Here is a 20,211-nt window from a genome sequence, read left to right on the forward strand (position 1 = left end):
CATAGAAAGTTGGCCAACATTAAACTAATAATAACTAAGAGCTTGGACTATAACAAAAATGAGAATGCGCCAAACAAATATTTATATCTGTCAGTGACCACAGAAATCACAAAAAGATTTTTTCAAATTTATATCAATTATAATAATTTGAAAAATGAATGAAACAGTATAGGTAGTAAAATATCAAAGAATAATTGTAGTTGTGTTACATGTGCATAAACCAGAACCATTCTCAGTCTTAGTAAGAAGTTATTAGGTTCATTTCTTAGGAATTGTTGCATAAACATGCTAAAATACATATCGCGATTGCGATAGGTTCGCCTACTTAGAAGTTGGCTAAACACTTGAAGACCTTACTGAATCCGTTCACGTGAAAAATACAGTCATACCTACTTCGAAGACTCGGGACGTTTTTTAAAAAGGATGAGAGATGTAAGGTTAGGTCCAGGAGCGACCGCGAAATCACATTTTTGGCTCTCTTACGTTCATATGTTTGTTGTGACATATGCCAGTGCGTTGAAGAGCAATTTAACTAATTTGAAATTTACACTCTCTGACCAATCAAAGATTTCGAATTACTTGTTCTCAGAAATGTTTCGACAAATGCAGTATCATGCAATATCATACAGAGAATAAGGTCACAAAAAACAGTTTTTCATATAGTATTTGATAGATATTGAAGAAATCCATGAGGCGCAATCTAATGATAAATTGAGTTCAATAAGGTGTGTATGAATTGACCTACTTTTATACAAGGGCGTTTCTTTATGAATTGGAATTTAATTGGGACGCTCAAGCCCTTCGAGTTGTTATATAAATAGCTCTGACGTCATAAATGGTGCCAAACCACTATTTCGAAAATATTTCTTCATCACCTTGAGTCCTTGAGATAGTTTATTTCATTACTAAATAAGTATTCCATATACTTACCTGCCTCAAGTAGCATACGGCCGTTTCAGACTAGAGAACAGGGAATATTAAAAATCGTAGTTTTGAAAACAATACATAGGACCTAAATTAATTAATCGTGGATATATGTACCTACGCTTCGTTCTTCAGAAATATACTGCTACCTTCACAGCTATTTTTGCATAGGTATAATTTCTATTGTAAATTAAGAATACGTATTCTCAATATGCGTATGTAAACACAAATTAGAGAAAATTCCACCTAATTTTTACGGGAGAGATATGATGAGTTTGATAAATATTTGACAGTTCTGGTATTCAATAATTATTAACATTGATTTATCCGAAAAAAACATCGAATGAAGAAAATGCAAAAAGGAATTAAATATTTGAATACAAAAAAATAACAGTAATAATGACAGATGTAGGTACCCAGTAACAAAATCAGAGATATGATTCTGTGGGAAAAAAATTCATTAGGTTTACAGTATAAATTACGAATGTCACTGTTATGAAACTCGTCGTTATTAAACAAACATTGTTTTTTTTAATGTAGTAAGTTATTAGAATTTTAAATCGGAGGGACTGCTACTGCCCTCTATTAGACAATATACGAAGATACCATTTGAAAGTAATAATTCCGCTCAAGTAGAGAATTTACGTTTCAGGAAGTGACCAATAGATGCCACATTGACAAAATTGGTAATAAATAATAAATACATTGACTTCACTATGACCTTGAAAAGTAGGGAAATTTTTATTTTTTCTGGTCTAAATCTCAAAATCCATATGTAAATTCAGGAAATAACCTGTCAAATGACAATGTCTGCCAAAATGATTAACCTTGAATTGAAAACAAATAAGCAAGTTGATAAGATTATAGAAAATTGTTGCAATATACTACAGAACATTAAATTTCAAGAAACAATGTTCTCGAAGTAAACAATAACATTATCTCTTGGGTAATTGGCAATTGTCTAAATAACATTGAAAAAGAAAATAAATTAAGTCATCCAGGACGTCCTTCTCTTGATGGCAGCAAGGAAAATCCACGAGAATAAACAACATCACATTGACAGGTTGTATTCTTCACTGAAATTATCCTGTATGTTAACAATAATAATATATGAAGAGTCTGTTGTACCTTCCTCCTATCTATGCCATATCAAAGCACTGTTCACCAAAATTTTGATTAGAAACCACTCAGAATAATGACCATTTGAAACAATATTTTTGTCCATGTTAATATTCTTCATGATTTGAACAAGTTATGGTCGAATTTGAAGCATGTAAACTTCAAAGTCAAATCTTTCAGAACAACAGTTGGCAGTCCACCAGTTTGCCATGTTTTTCATAATTATACCAATAGACACTGGTCAAAAATTCAGGCTTTGAAACACGTTCAATGGCTCATGAACTCCTACCATGGAAATCCAACATGTTTTTTAGAACACTACTTCAAGTTGTGAAATACAGAACCGATAATCAAATTTTTGATTCACGATTTCGTTTATGGCTTCTTTCCTTATATTTTTGTTTTTTATTGCACAGAGTTATTTTTATAGTATATTTTAATGATATACCAGTATTACCACATACCACGAAAAAGAGAAGAATAGGTACCTATTCAGTTGCACTTCTCAAGGAATGTGCATGCCTAAACCTTTACTTAACGCAATTTTACCATTAAAAACAAATTCTTATATGTTTGAAAGTAGACGCATAGCAAATTCATAGGTATGGTGTATGTATGTAGATGTGAAGCTCTTGTAAAAGTCAAACAAATTGTTAACAGTTATTACTGTTATAAATGTATCCATTTTTTTGTAGAGTTCGTTGACAAGTCATTTGATATGGTATTTTCATTATCCAGAAAAAGACGTGCTCACACTGAACATTTTAGCTCACTATACACTTTCGAAACCTTGGTAAATTCGGAATTTATCTATTACCCAAATCCCTTTCATTATATCAATATTTTTTTATTGTGTTATTCATTCCACATAAGATTGAATTGGATCTTTAGAATTAGTATTTGTAAGGTATGATAGTCTTTAAACTGATATATTTTATAAGTATTTCTTCATATATTATATTATTTGTTAGGGGTTTTTTGGGTTTTTAGAAGAAGAAAAAAATAATTTGTTTTACAATGTGGAATTTTTATAGCAGGTAAAAATAATATTTTCAATGTAGTCATTCTACAAAATCTACTTCATGCACTTTTCTAAAACAAAAACAAACAATTCAAATGTAACCTTAGGACATTTAGAATATTTCCTACTTTTACTTTTCGCCCTTAATATTTATGTTTGTTCACTAGATAACAAGGATGGAATAATTAAGAACTTTGTCCCTTTTTTCAAGATCATGATGTTGGATATCCCCATTATTTATACTTGAATTATTTCGTTTCCACATTTTAGACTTTTTCCCAGTTGGCATTACTTTTTGAAATGTCGCAGTGAAAGTTTTTAAAAGAATGAATATTTTCTTCATAGGACTGAATAATACTATTTTCAAGAACATCTTCTCGATGCATTCTTTAGGTTCTACAACTAATGGTTAAAGAAAGAATTTGATGAAATAAAAAAATTTGAAAAGAATATTTTCAACAATTGCAAAATCACAATGAAATGATATGACAGCAGGAATCTTGGCGGGACAAATGCAAAAGACGTCATAGGTTTGTCAGGTTTTCTTAGGGCATACGATTCTCGTGCAAAATTATCACTTACCTCATAGCTGTGGAAAGTGGTCATTGGTTAATAATGCTGGCACACCCTCTGAATGAGTCAAAGCTTCTGGTAGAAGAATTAGTAACACCCGTTCAGGTAGAAAATATCAATAACAACTCACTTGAAGCAAACTAAGATAGTGATAAATGTTGACAAAGAGAACATAATTTCGTCATCAGCAGAAATACGTTGTGTTCCTACTATTTGACCCGATGGCATTATGTATAATTCTATGGGACACTAGTGTCTTGTCATCCATATTCTGTAGTGATTTACCTTCCTTTCTCATGAATCTTATATCTTTATTTTATACAATAGAAAATGAAGATAATTATTTGAGCATCTGATGATGTCTGTCATTAAAGTTCAAAAACACTGAGTATTTAAATATTTATTTGATTTGTATTTACAATAAACCAACACTAATATCACGTAACTTAAAACACAGTCAGAATGTTCACGATATGTTGAAAAAGCCTTAAAGTAATTTTCCTCTTCATCAAGAGCTGTTTAAATACCCACAAAGAAGTGCTTTGGTTCAAATTTCCAATTAAAGCAAATACATAAGATAAATTCTACATGAATAATATATTAAGAATTTTTAGGAAGTTAGCAATTTTACAGATAGATACATCATAACCCCTGACTATTATAAAACTAGACAATGGATAGAACTAAGATTTGCCTTTGCTGGCTAGTGCCATACCAACTCCTACAATAGCACCAACGGCTAAGATGGCTCCTCCTGCTACTGCCATACCAAACATGCCTTCTTTTTCCATTTTCTTCTTTATCATTTCTTGTAGAGTTAATACTTGCTGGTTACCTTGAAAATGAATATGCAAAAGAACTTTTATTTCATTGTAGAATACAAAGTCATGATTTGAAGAATGTTTAAAGGGATCTATGTTGAAATGTAACATTTTGGAGAGCAGCTTAAACAATGACAAAAAAATTGTGGGGATTCTGGTAATGTGATACAAACAAAAATACTTGAAGCAGTGATTCCTTAGCTAATTCATAAACTGATCAAAAGACTACAGAGTTGAGGAAGTAAAAGTTACTTTTAAATGAATGGAAATATAGTTAAGGGTAACTGTGTCTGAACAAGCAATATTGAAGAAGAATGTTTGCAAGTTTATACAAACCATCTATCATATATGGGAAAATAATATTTACTAGGATAAAGAGTTGCTACAACTACGGATAACATTTCAGCATCAACAAGACCCTGGCACCAGTTTGATAGAAGTACCATTGAGTTAACTATCACCATAATGCAGAGAAGTGATGCGTATAATACAATCTTTGCACCTCAAAAAAAAGCCATACAGTGATTCATCAGGGAGACCAGAGAATGGAAAACATTCCGAGAGTTCTCGAGAAAACTCCTACAGATTTCCAGTGACTTGGAGAAAAGGCTGGATTGGAAAGGAAGGAAAGCAAAATTCCAAAAAGTGATCTCAAGTTACAGAGGAAATGAAAAGTTCCCGTTTTTGGTTATCTAGAAGAGAAAGGGTTTGGTTTATCACAAAACATTGGACTTCAATGACTAGACTGACCCTCTGTGCCGGTAATGATCCTCCCACATGGTCGTGTCAGAATCATGCAGACTATTCACTTGAGACAGAGTAATCTGTATTATTGAATAAAGTTATTGAACTTGAATAACTGAAGCACTTATTTATTGTTAAGAATTCACACATAGATATAATGCTAGTGACAGGGGATAGATAGTTCATAAAAATATAGCACCAACTGTCTCTTCCAGAACCAAATTTACCCTATACTCTAGTTTCAAGTCCCAAAATCACTTCCATATGTTTGTGCGATCAGATATATTCATAGTTGAGACTAACATCAACTGAACTGCTACTCTTACCTGGTTCTACTGACAGGAACATACGGACATAATTCAGTGCCTTATTATATTCCTTCAATCTGGCATTTCCAATGGCAAGATAGTACATGTAATCCCTTTGACCTTCCTCATGAGTTCTATATAGTTCTTCGAACAAGACAATGCCTTTCTGGATGTCAGCAGGATATTTACTCCTCACCAAACACCATGCATAATCAAACTGAGCTTTTGGAGTTACATCATTTTTGTAGAGTTGATCATGATATATTTTTTCAAATTTCTGAAAATTAATCGAAAGAATCAATCTTTATTATGTTCCAGAGAAATGAAAATTTGTGGTATGACTCATATCTTTTTGTGTTTTTCATAAAGTCCAACATATTGCTGGAGAGAGAACTTACTTTCAGATCTTCAGGTAGAACTGTTTCTGTTAATAAATCCGCCATATCACACGAGTACTCGCAATTTTTGATTCAACAGTTCAACGTAGATCTATGTTGTCAAAAAACTGAATAGAAATGTATTAATTTCATATGTCACAAGAAAACATAAACTCATCAGATAAAAACTCACCAATGACATTGACATCAACACAAATTATAAAAAAAACAGAAAGCCACCTCCATCTATGAAGCAAATGATCAAGCTCTGGACACTACTACAAAACCGTTGATTGCAAAACAAAAATGATAAGCTCTCTCTAGGTTATCTTGGCTTTTGCTTCGTACGGCGCATTTAGCCAAAAAGTGATATGAGTTTTCCAGTGAAATTGGAACGTCTTGCGACAGTTACAACCTGGCTCCCTCATCATGCAGGAATTAAGTACTAAGGAATCTATTACAGTCGCGAGGTGATTAGTATGTCAGAATAATCGCATTCAAACTATTACTCACGATTTGGTACTTTGTCACGTTTGAAATACTTTCTTGACTATTGAGTAACAGCAAACCAGACCTGGGCTGATAATAACAATTATGAAAATAAAACGAGAACACTTTTGAAATTCGTCCTAGAACAAACAGTAACAGTCATAATGTATGTATTCGTCCCCACGTAAAATATTTTATCAAAAACCCTCGACCTACGGCACACTTCATAAAGAAATGATCTGTTCTGTTAAAATCTGTTTTTCCGTTAACCAGCTGTCGCCCTCTTACGAACGACCACTCTCAAGAGTCGAAACTTGTGCGAGCTAAGGACTAACAAGGTCTTACTTTTTAACGTGTGATTCTTAACACGGCTTGGCTGATAGGAAGTGAAAATCGATCGTTCGACCTTGAGGTCCGAACCAGCGGTTTACACAGCGGTGGATTGAGTGACTGAAGCAAACCACCGATGTCAACCCCCCAGGCTACCGTCCTACCACCAGGTTACCGTCCTACATAAAAAATGATAAAGATCTCAAATAAACTTCAGCAATTAACTTCAGCATAAAAGTGCTGAGCTGAGTAAATTTCAAGAGACATTGTTCAATTTTCAATGTGCTTTACTTTTGGAATAAACTGATATCAACACGTATATTTCTTTCTTTCGTTTTCAGTACTTTTTTCAGAGGGTAAAACTGTTCTCAAAAATGTCTACCCATCGTCCAGATACGACATCTATGGGACATATTTACCAGGTGGTAAAACAAAGTCATGTCTACTGTTTTTTCATATTGTTGTGGTTTCTTCCCGTGACTGAAAGTGATTTATTTCACTCATTTATTAGTTTCTTATGTCTATTATGATCAAAACAGGAACTAATTCACAATCGAAAAACTCAAAACAAAAAAACACCAAAATAATAAATGTAACCTAACTTCAACATTCAATGATTACGATCACCTGTTTATCGGTTGAACAGCGCCACCATCGGTAAAAATTCTGTCCACATTGGAAGCGAAATATTGTATTTCCTTTCTTTAGGCGCGCGAAATGCACCAGGAAATGAGTAATGTTTTTATTTCGAAGTTCTTTTCTACTTAGTTATTTATCTGTTGATGCTTTACTGATAAAGAAGTTTTTAGTTATTGTGTATCTTTGATAGATGGTATTACCATATTTTTTAGTGAAGATTCAAATTTTGAGCCCACAAAACTAATGTGTTTTTGCATTATATTGTTGAGTTATGTGATGTTTCTTTGTATATTTTATTCTATAGTGAAATAATTTTTTAGTTCAGTTTGATATGGAAGTAAGTTTTCAATGAAAAAAAAAATGCAGTTCATAACACACACACACACAGGTAAGAATATCCAAATCATTTTGAAATTATTTTTCCTTGTGATAATTTCATAAACATTCAGAAATACAATTAATGTTTCCTTATATGGATGAATATAAAAGTAGGTATATAACAAAGGCAGAAGCGGGGTTGGTTAAAAGTAAAGACTAAGTGAATTTAGAAATTTCTTTATTGTAAATAAGTTGTATGATAGTTAAGTTAAAGACATTATGTACAAAACACTAAATTTATTATATACAATAAAAAATTATGTAGTTTTTCCCATTCGACAAATCAAACTCATTCACACATTCTATAATTATTAATAATTTATTATGACTAGTTCAGATTCTTGTCAATATAGATTGGAAGATTTTTCTTTCAAACATATGATAAACAAAAGTCGTTTCTTAAAAAAAAATTGCTGCCAGATCTGAATGCAATATTTCGTGTCTATAAATTCATTCATACAATAAAAAAATTAATAAATATATTCTAGTTTACTCTGTCACTAGATATAGAATATATACAAATATATAGAAATATTGCGTATTATATACACCGATTTGAATATTTTCAACACCATTGAAAATATGAAATCACCAAATGATGTGCCCGTCATTTACAAAGAACTCACACCTGTTGTCTAATTTGATGAAAAAAATCAATAAATTATATTGAATATCAAGAATGAAAACTCGGAAATACCTACAGATTTCTGTTGTTTACATTATGACTACATAAGTTATGCAAAACTATGGTCACTTGTCTCAAAATCAATTCAAATCTATTTCAAGTAATAATTTCGTCAAGATACATAAAAACCTCTAGTGCGATCAGTTCAATCTCTTTCCTATGTGAAATATTTTGCCAAAAACACATGTGATAAAGAAAACCCATAAATGTAGGCATTCCATTCACAGAGGCGCTAAGCACACACCAGTGACACTGCTTAGAAAATGTCTAGTGGACATTTAAATGTTCACACTGACATTTTCAGCCGCCATTCAGACAATTTTCAATTCTATCCGGAGGTTTGATTCAGACATTATCCTCTACCACCTTCAGCAACAAAGCAGTTTTATTTGCTGGAAGTGGACACAAGTAGTCTTGTTGAATTCGACTCTTACACCATCTATCAACAAGTGTACAAAGTTGGATTGATTTCTTTTTTCTTCTTCCCTTTTTTTTATTCCCTTTGCTTCCCTTACGGCCAGTAGACCAAGGGTTAATTTTTTCAGGCAGCTCTTGACAAAACAAAAAGGAATTGGTGACTACACCAGGGTTTCTATCCATCTTGAGGTTGATAATGTTCAAGGTTCACAAAAACAGTGAACGAAAATCTAAAAACTGTAAATCAGTCATTGAAAAGAAAGAGCTTTGGGTCCCAGTAAAATTAAACATTGAATATATGACTTTTATGCTTACATTAAAGGTCACTAAGCTTTTTTGAACCTTGTTTGGAGAAATCCAGCACTTATAATGTATAAACGAAAATGATTTACAATTCATAGCTCTTTACTGTTCTAAACATATGCAGTCATAAAATATCACATTTTCTCTAGTTGCCCTGCATCACATAATGTACTGATAATATATTCAAGGTGCCTGAACCTTGGCGCTTCAGCACAAAACTATTTGTCAATTTTGAATTCGATATAATTTCTATCATTCATTCTACAAATGACTATTTCTGTTATGAATGTTTGTCAAAATGTAGTTCATATTGTTGGTTTACGTTCAATATATGTTCACAAACAATGTCTCAACGTAGCGCTTTCTTTTGAATTACTCAAGTCACAATTCTATCAATATATAAGGGAATAACATTCATACTGTTCTGATGATGAACATGGAAATGATTAGAATGGAATCTTTTTTGTAATGGTTGGTCTTGAAGGTTCACTAACAGAAATATTTCAATTTATAAAGTAAATCACAATCTTCTAAATAGTTATTTGAAAAAAATCCGAACTTATAATTCTTACAATAATATGAATTTGCAAATTTTTTTTCTCACAGCCATATTCAGCTTGAAATATTTATTATATTGTTTGACTTGGAATAACTCAAAAATAAACACAGTTTGGGACATAGAAAATTAATTTACAATGCTATAGTTTCCTCCATTTCATCTCGTAAGGAATTTGTGATAGATCAGTCAGATTTCAAAATAGGTGAGCGGAGAATTGAAAGAATTTCATAGAACTGTTTGGATTATCACAGTGACAAAAAAATACAAGATCTATCGTGGTAACGTTAAATGTTCAGTCTCGTAAAATTTCCCTAGAAGCTGTCTTTCTCCACATCAAATGAACAACATTCAATAAAGTCCAGTTCTGGAAGTTATATGTTCTGTAGTGATATTATATTTGCAGAGAATTGCTGCAGTTGTGTAACATTACCTCTCATCAAACTGTTTGCTTTGTATATGACTGAACTTAATCTACCTTGCATTCTCCACCCACCTGGATTTACCAGTTTGCAATTGGATATCACAGATTACCTACGAAACAAAACAGATGTTTTCTCACAGTCACACAGAAAAATACACTTAGCGACTACTGTACAGTCTCTCTATATCTCTTAAATCACACTCTGGAATGGATTCATTTATTGCTCGACATAACTGCCAAATCCTTTTCGAAGCGCACACACATACTAATGCTGGAATAGGTCGATGTGGCATTTGGGTAAGCCATTTCTTGTATCTTTGTATGCCTTCAACGTGTGTGCTCTGCATGTATCACCGGTCATGTAGGTGAAGCCGGTGGCGGGTAATGTGCCTCGAGGACCTTTTGCAGCACGCCTACCCTCTCCGTCTAAACAGAATACCTGAAAAAAAAAGGGGAAGATTTAGAATTATTTTTGTATAGTTCGTTCAGTATTGTCTGAGAGTGAAAGAATTTCAAGAATGCAAATATGTCGCTACATCAAAGAAAGCAACATAGTCGTCTCAACGACGCCTCTACAACGCCTCTACGACGCCAACGAAACCTCTACAAATTTCATTAAGTATTCCCTATGGCTAAGTTCAATAGTTTTTCTTAAATGAGCATTTCTTTCGAAAAATGGTCATTTTTTCAAAGCGAAATCCATTTGACGACTGATAAGAATATACAAAAAATACCCTTTCCTTAAAATATCGCCCATTCCTAAAATTACCTGTTGCTAGATAAACAAGTTGCGAATTACACCACAAAATGGACGTTCTTGAATAGTTACAATAATTTCAAAAATCTCGGAATTTGTGCCATATTCTTTCGGTCTAAAACAACCTTTCAGCGAATGAAATATTTATTGGAAATCAAGTAGTCTGGCAAATGACAGAACAAAATATTTGGCTGCAAATGAATATTGAAATTTTTAGTCAATCGTGAAGTTGAACTGTCGGTATAATTTCATCAGAATGTTGTTATCAAAAAGTGATTTGATTGATATGATTTTCATATTAGGTGAATCAGACAGGAATTGTTTATTGGCAAGTAGAATTTATTCTCAACGGTATCCAGATAGAAGGCATCCAGATGAAAGATCTTTCCGAAAGGTCTTGGGACGATTCGTTGAAACTGGATCTATTAATTATTCCAAACATGAGCGCATCAAGCCAGCTACTAATGAAGATAATGAATTGCAAGTTCTTCTTGCTGTTGAAGAAGATCCTAGTAGGAGTCAACGACAAATTGGGGAAATAGTGGATATAAGTGAGAGATCAGTGCAACGAGTATTGAAGAAACATCGCTTGCATCCATACCACGTTCAGTTACATCAAGAACTACTGTATGCTGATTTCGAGAAAAGAGTGAGATTTTGCAATTGGGCCATGAACAAAATTCGTCGAAACGAATATTTTTTCAATAATATTTTATGGTCGGATGAATCGACATTCCATAAAAATGGATTTGTAAATCGACATAATTACCATTATTATGCGACAGAAAATCCTCACTTATTGAGACAGGTGGATTATCAACATAGGTGGTCGATAAATGTCTGGGGAGGCATCATTGGAGAATATGTAATTGGTCCATACTTTTTTGAGGGACATATGAATGGTGCAATGTATCTCAATTTCTTACGAAATGATTTACCAGGTTTGTTAGATGATATTCCTCTTGACCTCCGCAATAGAATGTGGTTACAACATGATGGTGCACCTGCTCACTATTCGGCAGAAGTGAGAGATCATCTAAATGAAGTATTTCCCAATAAATGGATAGGACGGAATGGGCCTGTACGGTGGCCCGCTAGATCACCAGATTTGACGAAACTAGATTTTTTCTTATGGGGATACATAAAAAATATAGTTTACGTTGAGCCACCAACTTCTCCCGAAAATATGCGACTTAGAATAACGAATGCTTTTCGCAGCATTACACCAGCTGTCTTGCGCAGGGTAGAACAGTCTTTCAAACATAGACTTAAGCTCTGCATATATAAATTTTATTTTCTATGAAGAAACCGAAAAAGCGATAAAAATATAGGTTGCCATTTAAAAAGACACAGTTGGGATCCGCCCAGAAAAAATCGATCACCCTGTGTGACCGCCAATATTTTTATTTTGTCGAGCTCGAGCAATAAGGTAATATTATAGAAAATTAGATTCCTATCTGCTTCCTATATAGAGATATGGAACACCGCGCCACTGTTGCAGGGCCCTGTATATATATATATATATATATATATATATATATATATATATATATATATATATATATTATATATACTGCTGTAGTCTCTCTCATTTCTGAACAGATAATAATAATTACATCTGCGAACTTCTTTATCTCTATGCTTTTTTATCTTTCTTTAATATTAATTTACTAATGTTCTAAGATTCACTGATTTAATATTTGAAATTGCAATGAATCTCAGAAAAATTGTCAATTCTGGTAATTTTTTAGTACTGTCATTACCACCAATGCATTTACTTCACAAGTTTAATAGAAAACCCAATGTCAACCATCACTAAATGTAATTTTCTGTGAAGCAGTTCAACTAGCTCAAAGTTGGCGGGCAAAGTCATCTGATAAGGATCCTTCTAAAGTATTCAACTTACCCCAGAAGGTGGCGCGCTAAGCTCTAGCTACAATTCCGTCACTGGAATCTGTTTAATATGGTGCTGGCCCATACGTGCATTATAATCTTCATCAGAAAAAGTCTTCTGGTACTCGTGTTCCTTTCTGCTGATTGCTCGTTTATTCCACTTGTAGTCTTTGAGTGCCTCCCGCACCCTCTGTCTGTAGCGAAAAAGAAATAACCCCAGCAAACCTAGCAATATCGTAGCACTAACACAGAAAGTTATGATGATGGCTTGCTGCCTGCTGTCCCGAAAAGAACAGCCCAACTCGTCGGCTGTCAAAGTCCTCAAGGAACGATCGCGCAGCCGTAGAGGCGTCGAACACTGCACGTTGGTGAGGTTCTTCGAGTTGATGGACTTGATCAACCACAGCAATTGGCAGTCGCAGTTGATGGGGTTGTCTGTCAGCTCAAGGGCACGCAGCTCATTCCAGCTTGTCACCGATTCGGAAATAGTCCTGATAGAGTTTTCCCGGAGCACCAGATGTCTGAGATTTGGTAGACCTACCAAAGCGCCGTCTTCTAGGCTTTCGAGACGTTTGTTGCTCACCAGAACTATGGTTTCCAGGTTGAGGTTGTCGCTAAAGGTACCCTTTTCGAGGTGCTCCAGATTGTTGGCACCTAAAATCAAAGAAAGACATGAATTTTTATTTATTTATTCTCACAGGAATACCAACGGGTCTAGTCCAAAACATGATTGTGCTGATCAATTCGAGCCAAAATCAGGAAATTCATCATGTTATATTCAAGGTTGGCAATAAAAGTACCAAATACTTTGTGAGAATTTTTTTCCTTTTTGTCAGGTAGACAAACTCAGACTCATCTCTACACTAGAAGAATACAGATATTTCCTCGTTTGTTTGAAGGTGATTGACAATGTTTCATGATGAATTTCACTAGTTCGGACTTACATTGTCTACTATATAAAATGATTTGAAATTCCTGAAAAAACTAAAAAAGAAGAATTGAAAATGAATAGCTGAAAATAACAATTATATTAACCAAAATAAACCTGAAATGAAATAATAGTGAAATAAAATACAAGTGAAAATAGAACAATTGAATAAATAAAAATGAAGAAATGAAAAAAAAAAAATAAAAATAAAAAGTGGAGAGATTCCAAGGCACGTCAGTTCATGACGTTTCCATTCTTAGTATCTACAATCGTCTTCGGGTGATGACTGGACTGATTCCTCCGAGAGATGACTATTTATAGGTCGTTCGAGTACTTTCACTTATCCCCGCTTTCCATTTTCCGCTTCACTGGTTCCGTGGGAGATGACCCTTTTGGCGAGAGTTGGCCATTTTTCGCTTGATGATGGGTTTCCATATGTTGCGTATTTCTACGCTGGTTTGGCTGAATACGTTGTTGGACAACATGTATGCGGCTTCCTTGAATTTTCTCCTAAACCAATGTTCTTCTCTGTGCAAGATCTCAGCTTGAGACCACTCGATGTTGTGTTGATGGGTCCAAACATGGTCTGCTAGTTTCCCCTCGCTGTGTGTGTTTCTTGTGTTCGGCAATGCGAACATTCAATGGCCTCAATCCTAAATTGGTGAATCTAAGAGGCCATTGAATGTTCGCATTGCCGAACACAAGAAACACACAGCGAGGAGAAACCAGCAAATCAGGAATAGCAGACCATGTTTGGACCCAACAACGTATTCAGCCAAGCCAGCGTAGAAATACGCAACATATGGAAACCCATCATCAAGTGAAAAATGGCCAACTCCCGCCAAAAGGGTCATCTCCCACGGAACCAGTGAAACGGAAAATGGAAAGCGGGGATAAGTGAAAGTACTCGAACGACCTATAGTCATCTCTCGGAGGAATCAGTCCAGTCATCACCCGAAGACGATTGTAGATACTAACAATCGAAACGTCGTGAACTAACGTGACTTGGAATCTCTCCACTTTTTATTTTCATTTCTTCATTTTTATTTATTCAATTGTTCTCTTTTCACTTGTATTTTATTTCACTATCATTTCATTTCAGGTTTATTTTGGTTAATATAATTGTTATTTTCAGCTATTCATTTTCAATTCTTCTTTTTTAGTTGTTTCAGGGATTTCAAATCATTTTATATAGTAGACAATGGAAGTCCGAACTAGTGAAATTCACAGATATTTCCCGTTTTGTCTCATCTGGTGCCCCACGTTGGGAGCCAAAACAGAGATTTTTTTAACAATAATATTGACGCAAATATCGCAAAATATTATTTAGTTGCCAATGTCAACCATAAAGGTTCAACCTTTTCATGAAAAATTCAAAAACTGCGAAGTTTCTACCACTGATAAGGTTGTTATGAATGACAGTAAATTTGGTACCAATACTAGTTCCAATTTCTATAAGACTGATCATAATTGAATTCTTAACACTCTAATTACAGTTATTTTGTAAATTTTGAAAAAAAATGACTTTGAAGTAATCGATGAATTTGTGATTTCTATTTGTTTTATATATATAAAATGTAGTGAGCTGTTACCGTGTAACATAAGTAAGTGATTTAAGTTATATGTTTATGAAAAATAATTCCCACTTCCTCTAGTAGTAGTAGTAGGTAGTACTAGTAGTTTTTCATCAGTTCATTCTGTATCAAGCCTTTTTCAAAATTGGGTGAAACATTTCCTTATTTATGTTCACAAAACCTTTCTCGGAGGAAAACTAACTTCATATAAAATAATACGTACTAATGAAAAGTATTAACCATATTTCTTCATCGATACCCAGTATATAATGATCTCTTTATATGTCAGTAAATAGAGAAACTTTTCGAAGTAAGATGCCTGAAATGTGAACGCCAACCTTGAATTATCATTAATATTTCACGATAGACTTACATGAAACTCAACTTTGCTTCCCTAGGGTCTTATTCAACCTTGAACTTGTAAAAAAGGTATATAAAATATCAAATAAAAACGGTGCTTTAAGTTTAACTTCTAAAAAGTTTCTAAACGAGAGTATCAGCCGTCTCCTGTGGTTTCACCGCAAAAAGTATTTGATGAAGTTATGTTAGCGAGTATAGTAGAGCACGCTCAATTTATATTGAACAAAAGTCATTTTTGTGGAGGAAATCAAGAGTGTTTTTATTGATCTCATTTTTAATTTTCACAAGCCGAGAAAATAAAGTGGTAATGAAGAACTTACGGGTGTATGATTTACCAAAAATATATGAACTTGATGCTCCTTTGAGTTAAATTAAAACTGCATCCCTTTATCAAAAACTAGCGAAATACTTTTAGATATTTTGAAACCGATATCAGGAAATAATATCAGTTTTCTGAAAAATACCATTCTCTTTTAATTGCAAGATCTAGATACAACTAGACACAGCTCTAAAACACCGAACAAATGGGCATTTTTTGCATAAAATATAATGAATTAACACGACAACTTATCGGAGTGTACTAGAAAGTCCCCTTTTTTGATTCCCGTGGAAAGTTCCCCATTAGTTTACAGATTGTGGAAGGCGACCATTTCCAAAAATGTCAATAAAACTCAATTCATCAATTCGTGTTTGTACCCACCTGTGATGTCAATCTTCCTCAGATTGGTCAATCCTTTGAAGGAACCTTTTCCGAGACGGGTAAACTCATTCTGTCCAATTATCAAATCTTCCAACCTTGACAAGTATCCAAGCTGAGCAGTAGGTATCTGCACCAATCTATTGTCGGCTAGGTTGAGACTTCTCAATCCAGTGAGACCTCTGAAAGCGTTAGAGCTGATGTTGGACAAACCTCCACTACTGACGTCGAGCACGGACAGCTTTCCCAGTCCCTTGAACGCCTCATCGGGCAACACGGTGAACCCGTTGAGACCCACGTGCAACTCTGCAAGACTGCCAAGAACCGAAAACGAGGGGGTGGGAACTGCACTTAGGGAATTATCATCCAAATACAGCACCCTGAGGCTGAAGAGCCCATCGAAAGCCAGAGGATCTATCTTAGATATCCTATTTTGCCCCAAGTTCAGTTCCTCCAGTTTGGGCAAGATGGAGAAGAGACCTTTGGACAGCTCTTCTAAGAAATTCTCTCTGAGATTGAGGACCGTCAGAGACTTGAGCCCCTGGAAGGTCTTGTTGTTGAGACTCGACAATTTGTTTTTGTTGAGGTGGAGTTCTTGCAGCTTCTCTTGGTGCAGGAAACTTCTCGTCGGGATGTTGACGACGTGGTTGCTGGAAAGGTCTACGTACTGCAGGTCCCGGTAGAACTGGAATGCCGAGTCAACAGTTTTTATCTTATTGTTTCTGAGAACCAGTCTCTGTATGGCGGGATTTAGGGTTATTGGTATCACGTCCAGTTTGCTGCGTTCGCATTCTACAACGTAGGTGTCGTCGTTGCACAGACATCCCGTTGGACACCCTAGCGCAGTCGCATTAGGTATGCACGTCGTGAGAACGGCGAGGAGGAGTAGGTGTGTAACGAAAGGCATTTTCAGCATCTGAAACAGAAGAAGAATTATAAGAATTGGTGATGGTAAATACTTTCGAAATAGTAAAGAGTTTGGTTGAGAATGCATAGATCGCCTTGATAGATAACGTAGAAAGTACTGATTGAAATGAACCGTACAGATAAAACTCTTTCATATTTGTTATTCAACAGATTGTTATGCATATCTTTTGTCTATCATCTCGACATGCTTGAAATCTGTGTTTTAATCTTGGGTGAGAATCAGTAATGTTTTACTGAAAGGAAAACAAGGACAGGCATAACTTTTACGTGTTAGTGGTAATAACCTAATTGCGTTAACTGTATTAGCTCTATCACTATCTGTTACAACTTGTCAGATGGGTTCATGAAGTTTTGTGTATCTTCTCTGTTCGGAACATTGTCGGACAGCGTATTTAATGAGTTTGATTTTTGTGCAGTCTCATCAGTTATTCCAACGCACCATATTCGCTCAATTCTTGGGAAATTGGCAACCCTGGATGGTAAGATTATCAAATTTTCAATGCTGCTACTAAGCTTTTTATTCAAAAGAATATTAAACTCAGTCGCGTTATTCTCGATGGCACAAGCATGACGGTGCACTTTGTATATTGATGCAGTGTGCGACAAGTGATGATTGATGGAAAAATTCAATTAATTTTCCTGCGCTGCTGATGGCGGCACAAATCCAAGTGTGTCGCGCGGATGTCGAGTGATTACGATTCGGTTGATGAAGTAGTCAGCCTTTCATAAACGCGTTCGACTACAGGGGACGTTTGAAAAGAGTTCCCACGTAAGTCCGAAGTTATCTAAACTGATATTTCGTCTACAAGTGCGGTAGACGTTATTAAATGCGACAAGCATCTGTCACAGTACTTCTTTAGTTTTTCTCATAGCGCATACTATTCACATGAGAATTTGTTCGATGAATCGAATTCTTTTACCTACTGGAGTGTCTCAGAAACAGTTCTTGCGTGTTCTCAAGGAAATAACAGGAATATACACTGGGAAAAATATGATGCTTTCTAATTCTAACAAAGGAGCTGCCGAGTTTCCACGATGCTCTGTTTAAAATCTGTCTGTCCGGATATTTACATATTTCAAATTTTTAAGTAACCTTATTGAATAAGAGAGTACAGTTGGATTTTTGGCGAGTCTTCACGACGTGAAACAATAGTAATAAACTGGAACTCTTAACTATTTTTTATCACACATAGAGAATGCATAATGCATGTTACTCGATTTTTCAAGTTAACTTGGTTTTTGTTTAGCTTGTTTTCAACAAACAGCTGTTCCCGACAATTTGTTGAACGACAGTATGTTAGCCAAATATTTATGGTATCAATATGTATCCCATAATAATTGAAATAAACAGACACACCATTTGAGTAGGTTTCTGAAAGTTCGGAGTTTTTTAAATCATTCCAAAGAGAAATAGAGGGAAATGACAACTATAATACGATATAAATGAAGGCCAGACATTGTGTTTTCTGAAAAAGAGTGTTCTGAACATTTCTATAGTATCAAGAATATAAAAAGGTCTTTGGACACCTAATGACACAACCATATTCCAGCTTAGAATGAACAATGGAGTTAAAGAGTAACAAACAAGTATCGTGATTGAATTCACGGCTAGATCTTAAGACAAATCTCATTTTTCTATAACATTCAGGTACTATAAATATTCAATGTGCCGAGAAAAACGTGAACACACTAGTAAAAATGATCCCGAGATCTTTCATCTAATTGATTCTCTGTAAATTGGTGTGATTAATGAAATAGTCCTTGATAGTGGGTGACTTCCTTCGTGTGAAACTCATTATTTTGCATTTAGCTTCGTTGAGAGATAGGTCAGATACTGAAAAGTAAGTAGATAGATTATTGGGATCATCTTGAAACATATCAGAATCTTTTTCGCTTTCGATTCTTCTAAAAAGCTTGAGATCATCGGCATATCTAGAAATTGGGAATGCCCGATATACCGAGAAACGTCAAAATCGAGCTCTGCGGAACTCGAATAGGATAGATAGCAGTGAAAGAAATCAAGTGTATTGTTTGAATTGATATATGAATTGACGATTTTGCTTGATGTAGGGGTTAATCGTTGTGATTCATTTGATTCAAATGAACCACAAGTAAATTTATTGACTCCTGACCTATCTGACACCAAACTATTGTCTTGCGGTTTTTGTTATCACTATTTTTTATAGCTTATTCCTTTTTTGCAACCTTTGCATTCTTTTGAAATCGACAACAATTCTTGAATGGTGAGAGAATATGTTCTTGTCCTCGGCTTACGATAGCAATCTCACCCGAGTAAGATAAAGGGCCCGTTTTCAATTGAGGAAGTCAACGTCTACTTCAGATGTGAGGTGAAACGTAATCGCAAAGGAATGCTGGACGAAACCAGTGAGTTTGCTGACACGAAACAGCATTTTGCCACGATTGGCAACGCTGGAACACTTGTTTGATTTATAAGCTTAGGCGAGCAGAAAAGATTGCGTGGGATTGTGGTCGCGCATTGAAAAATCCGGGACATGTCTGGTACGATGAATCGCTTTTCAAAAGAGAACTTTTACAGAGGTCGTTAATATTGAAGATGCTCTGCACTTTTCCGGTTCTCTTATATCATTTTTATTGTGTTCGAGCGAATTTGGACGGAACGATAGAAACAGAGACAAGTTGAAGTTGGCGAAAGAACTACATAACACCTGAAAAGGGCTCAATTCCCTTTCTATATGGGGCTTCGAAATTGTTTCCCTAATAATCCGTATCAGAAATAATGTTTGCATATTCTATACAAATTTTGAATGAAACAAAACAAAATTGCCGCCTCAAATTTTCCTACCTAGCCACGAGATTGCACATTTATATATTCTGAAGTTCCGATATCTAAAAACCTTACTGTGAATCAATTAGGTTATTTACTGTTTATGAATTTTATTCTATGGACAGCAGACGCGTCCCAATGTCACTCTGTTACGAACATGT

At 34.8% G+C, this 20,211-nt stretch overlaps 2 protein-coding genes and 1 long non-coding RNA gene across 4 annotated transcripts in view; 1 reads left to right on the top strand and 2 right to left on the bottom strand.

Annotated features, from left to right (window-relative positions):
• Window positions 1-1,662: 1,662 nt before the first annotated feature.
• On the top strand, window positions 1,663-5,999 carry LOC111509229 (uncharacterized). The gene is made up of 2 exons (XR_002722612.2): window positions 1,663-1,987; window positions 4,514-5,999. It is a non-coding gene; the product is annotated as an uncharacterized lncRNA (long non-coding RNA).
• Fis1 (Mitochondrial fission 1 protein) lies at window positions 4,023-6,047 on the bottom strand. Its single transcript, XM_023164931.2, has 3 exons — window positions 5,909-6,047; window positions 5,529-5,787; window positions 4,023-4,472 (listed from the first exon to the last, which is right to left on the bottom strand). The coding sequence occupies exons 1-3, from the start codon at window positions 5,951-5,953 to the stop codon at window positions 4,321-4,323; spliced, it is 456 nt and encodes a 151-aa protein (XP_023020699.1). The 5' UTR covers window positions 5,954-6,047; the 3' UTR covers window positions 4,023-4,320.
• A 1,837-nt stretch (window positions 6,048-7,884) lies between these two features.
• Window positions 7,885-20,211, bottom strand: part of LOC111509230 (uncharacterized) — a 277,993-nt gene continuing 265,666 nt past the window's right edge. For both annotated transcript variants that reach the window (XM_074171058.1, XM_074171057.1), the window contains 3 exons: window positions 16,321-17,233; window positions 12,772-13,412; window positions 7,885-10,547 (listed from right to left, as the gene is read on the bottom strand). In XM_074171058.1, the coding sequence (XP_074027159.1) occupies window positions 12,799-13,412; window positions 16,321-17,233 (1,527 nt within the window). In that variant the 3' untranslated portion in view covers window positions 7,885-10,547; window positions 12,772-12,798. The remainder of the gene's footprint in view (window positions 10,548-12,771; window positions 13,413-16,320; window positions 17,234-20,211) is intronic.

The sequence above is a fragment of the Leptinotarsa decemlineata genome, unplaced genomic scaffold (genome assembly GCF_025532065.1).
Source record: "Leptinotarsa decemlineata unplaced genomic scaffold, Ldec_3_MD MMD2_tig00000008_RagTag_RagTag, whole genome shotgun sequence".
Taxonomy (NCBI): Eukaryota; Metazoa; Arthropoda; class Insecta; order Coleoptera; family Chrysomelidae; genus Leptinotarsa; species Leptinotarsa decemlineata.

What these genes read in the sequence shown, in the direction of transcription:
- Fis1 (XM_023164931.2), bottom strand. Translation starts at nt 5,953, where the DNA reads ATGGCGGATTTATTAACAGAAACAGTTCTACCTGAAGATCTGAAA. An exon ending in TTCTACCTGAAGATCTGAAA is followed by an intron (nt 5,788 to 5,908) that starts GTAAGTTCTCTC and finishes ATTAATTTTCAG; the next exon opens with AAATTTGAAAAAATATATCA. An exon ending in GTTCCTGTCAGTAGAACCAG is followed by an intron (nt 4,473 to 5,528) that starts GTAAGAGTAGCA and finishes TTCATTTTCAAG; the next exon opens with GTAACCAGCAAGTATTAACT.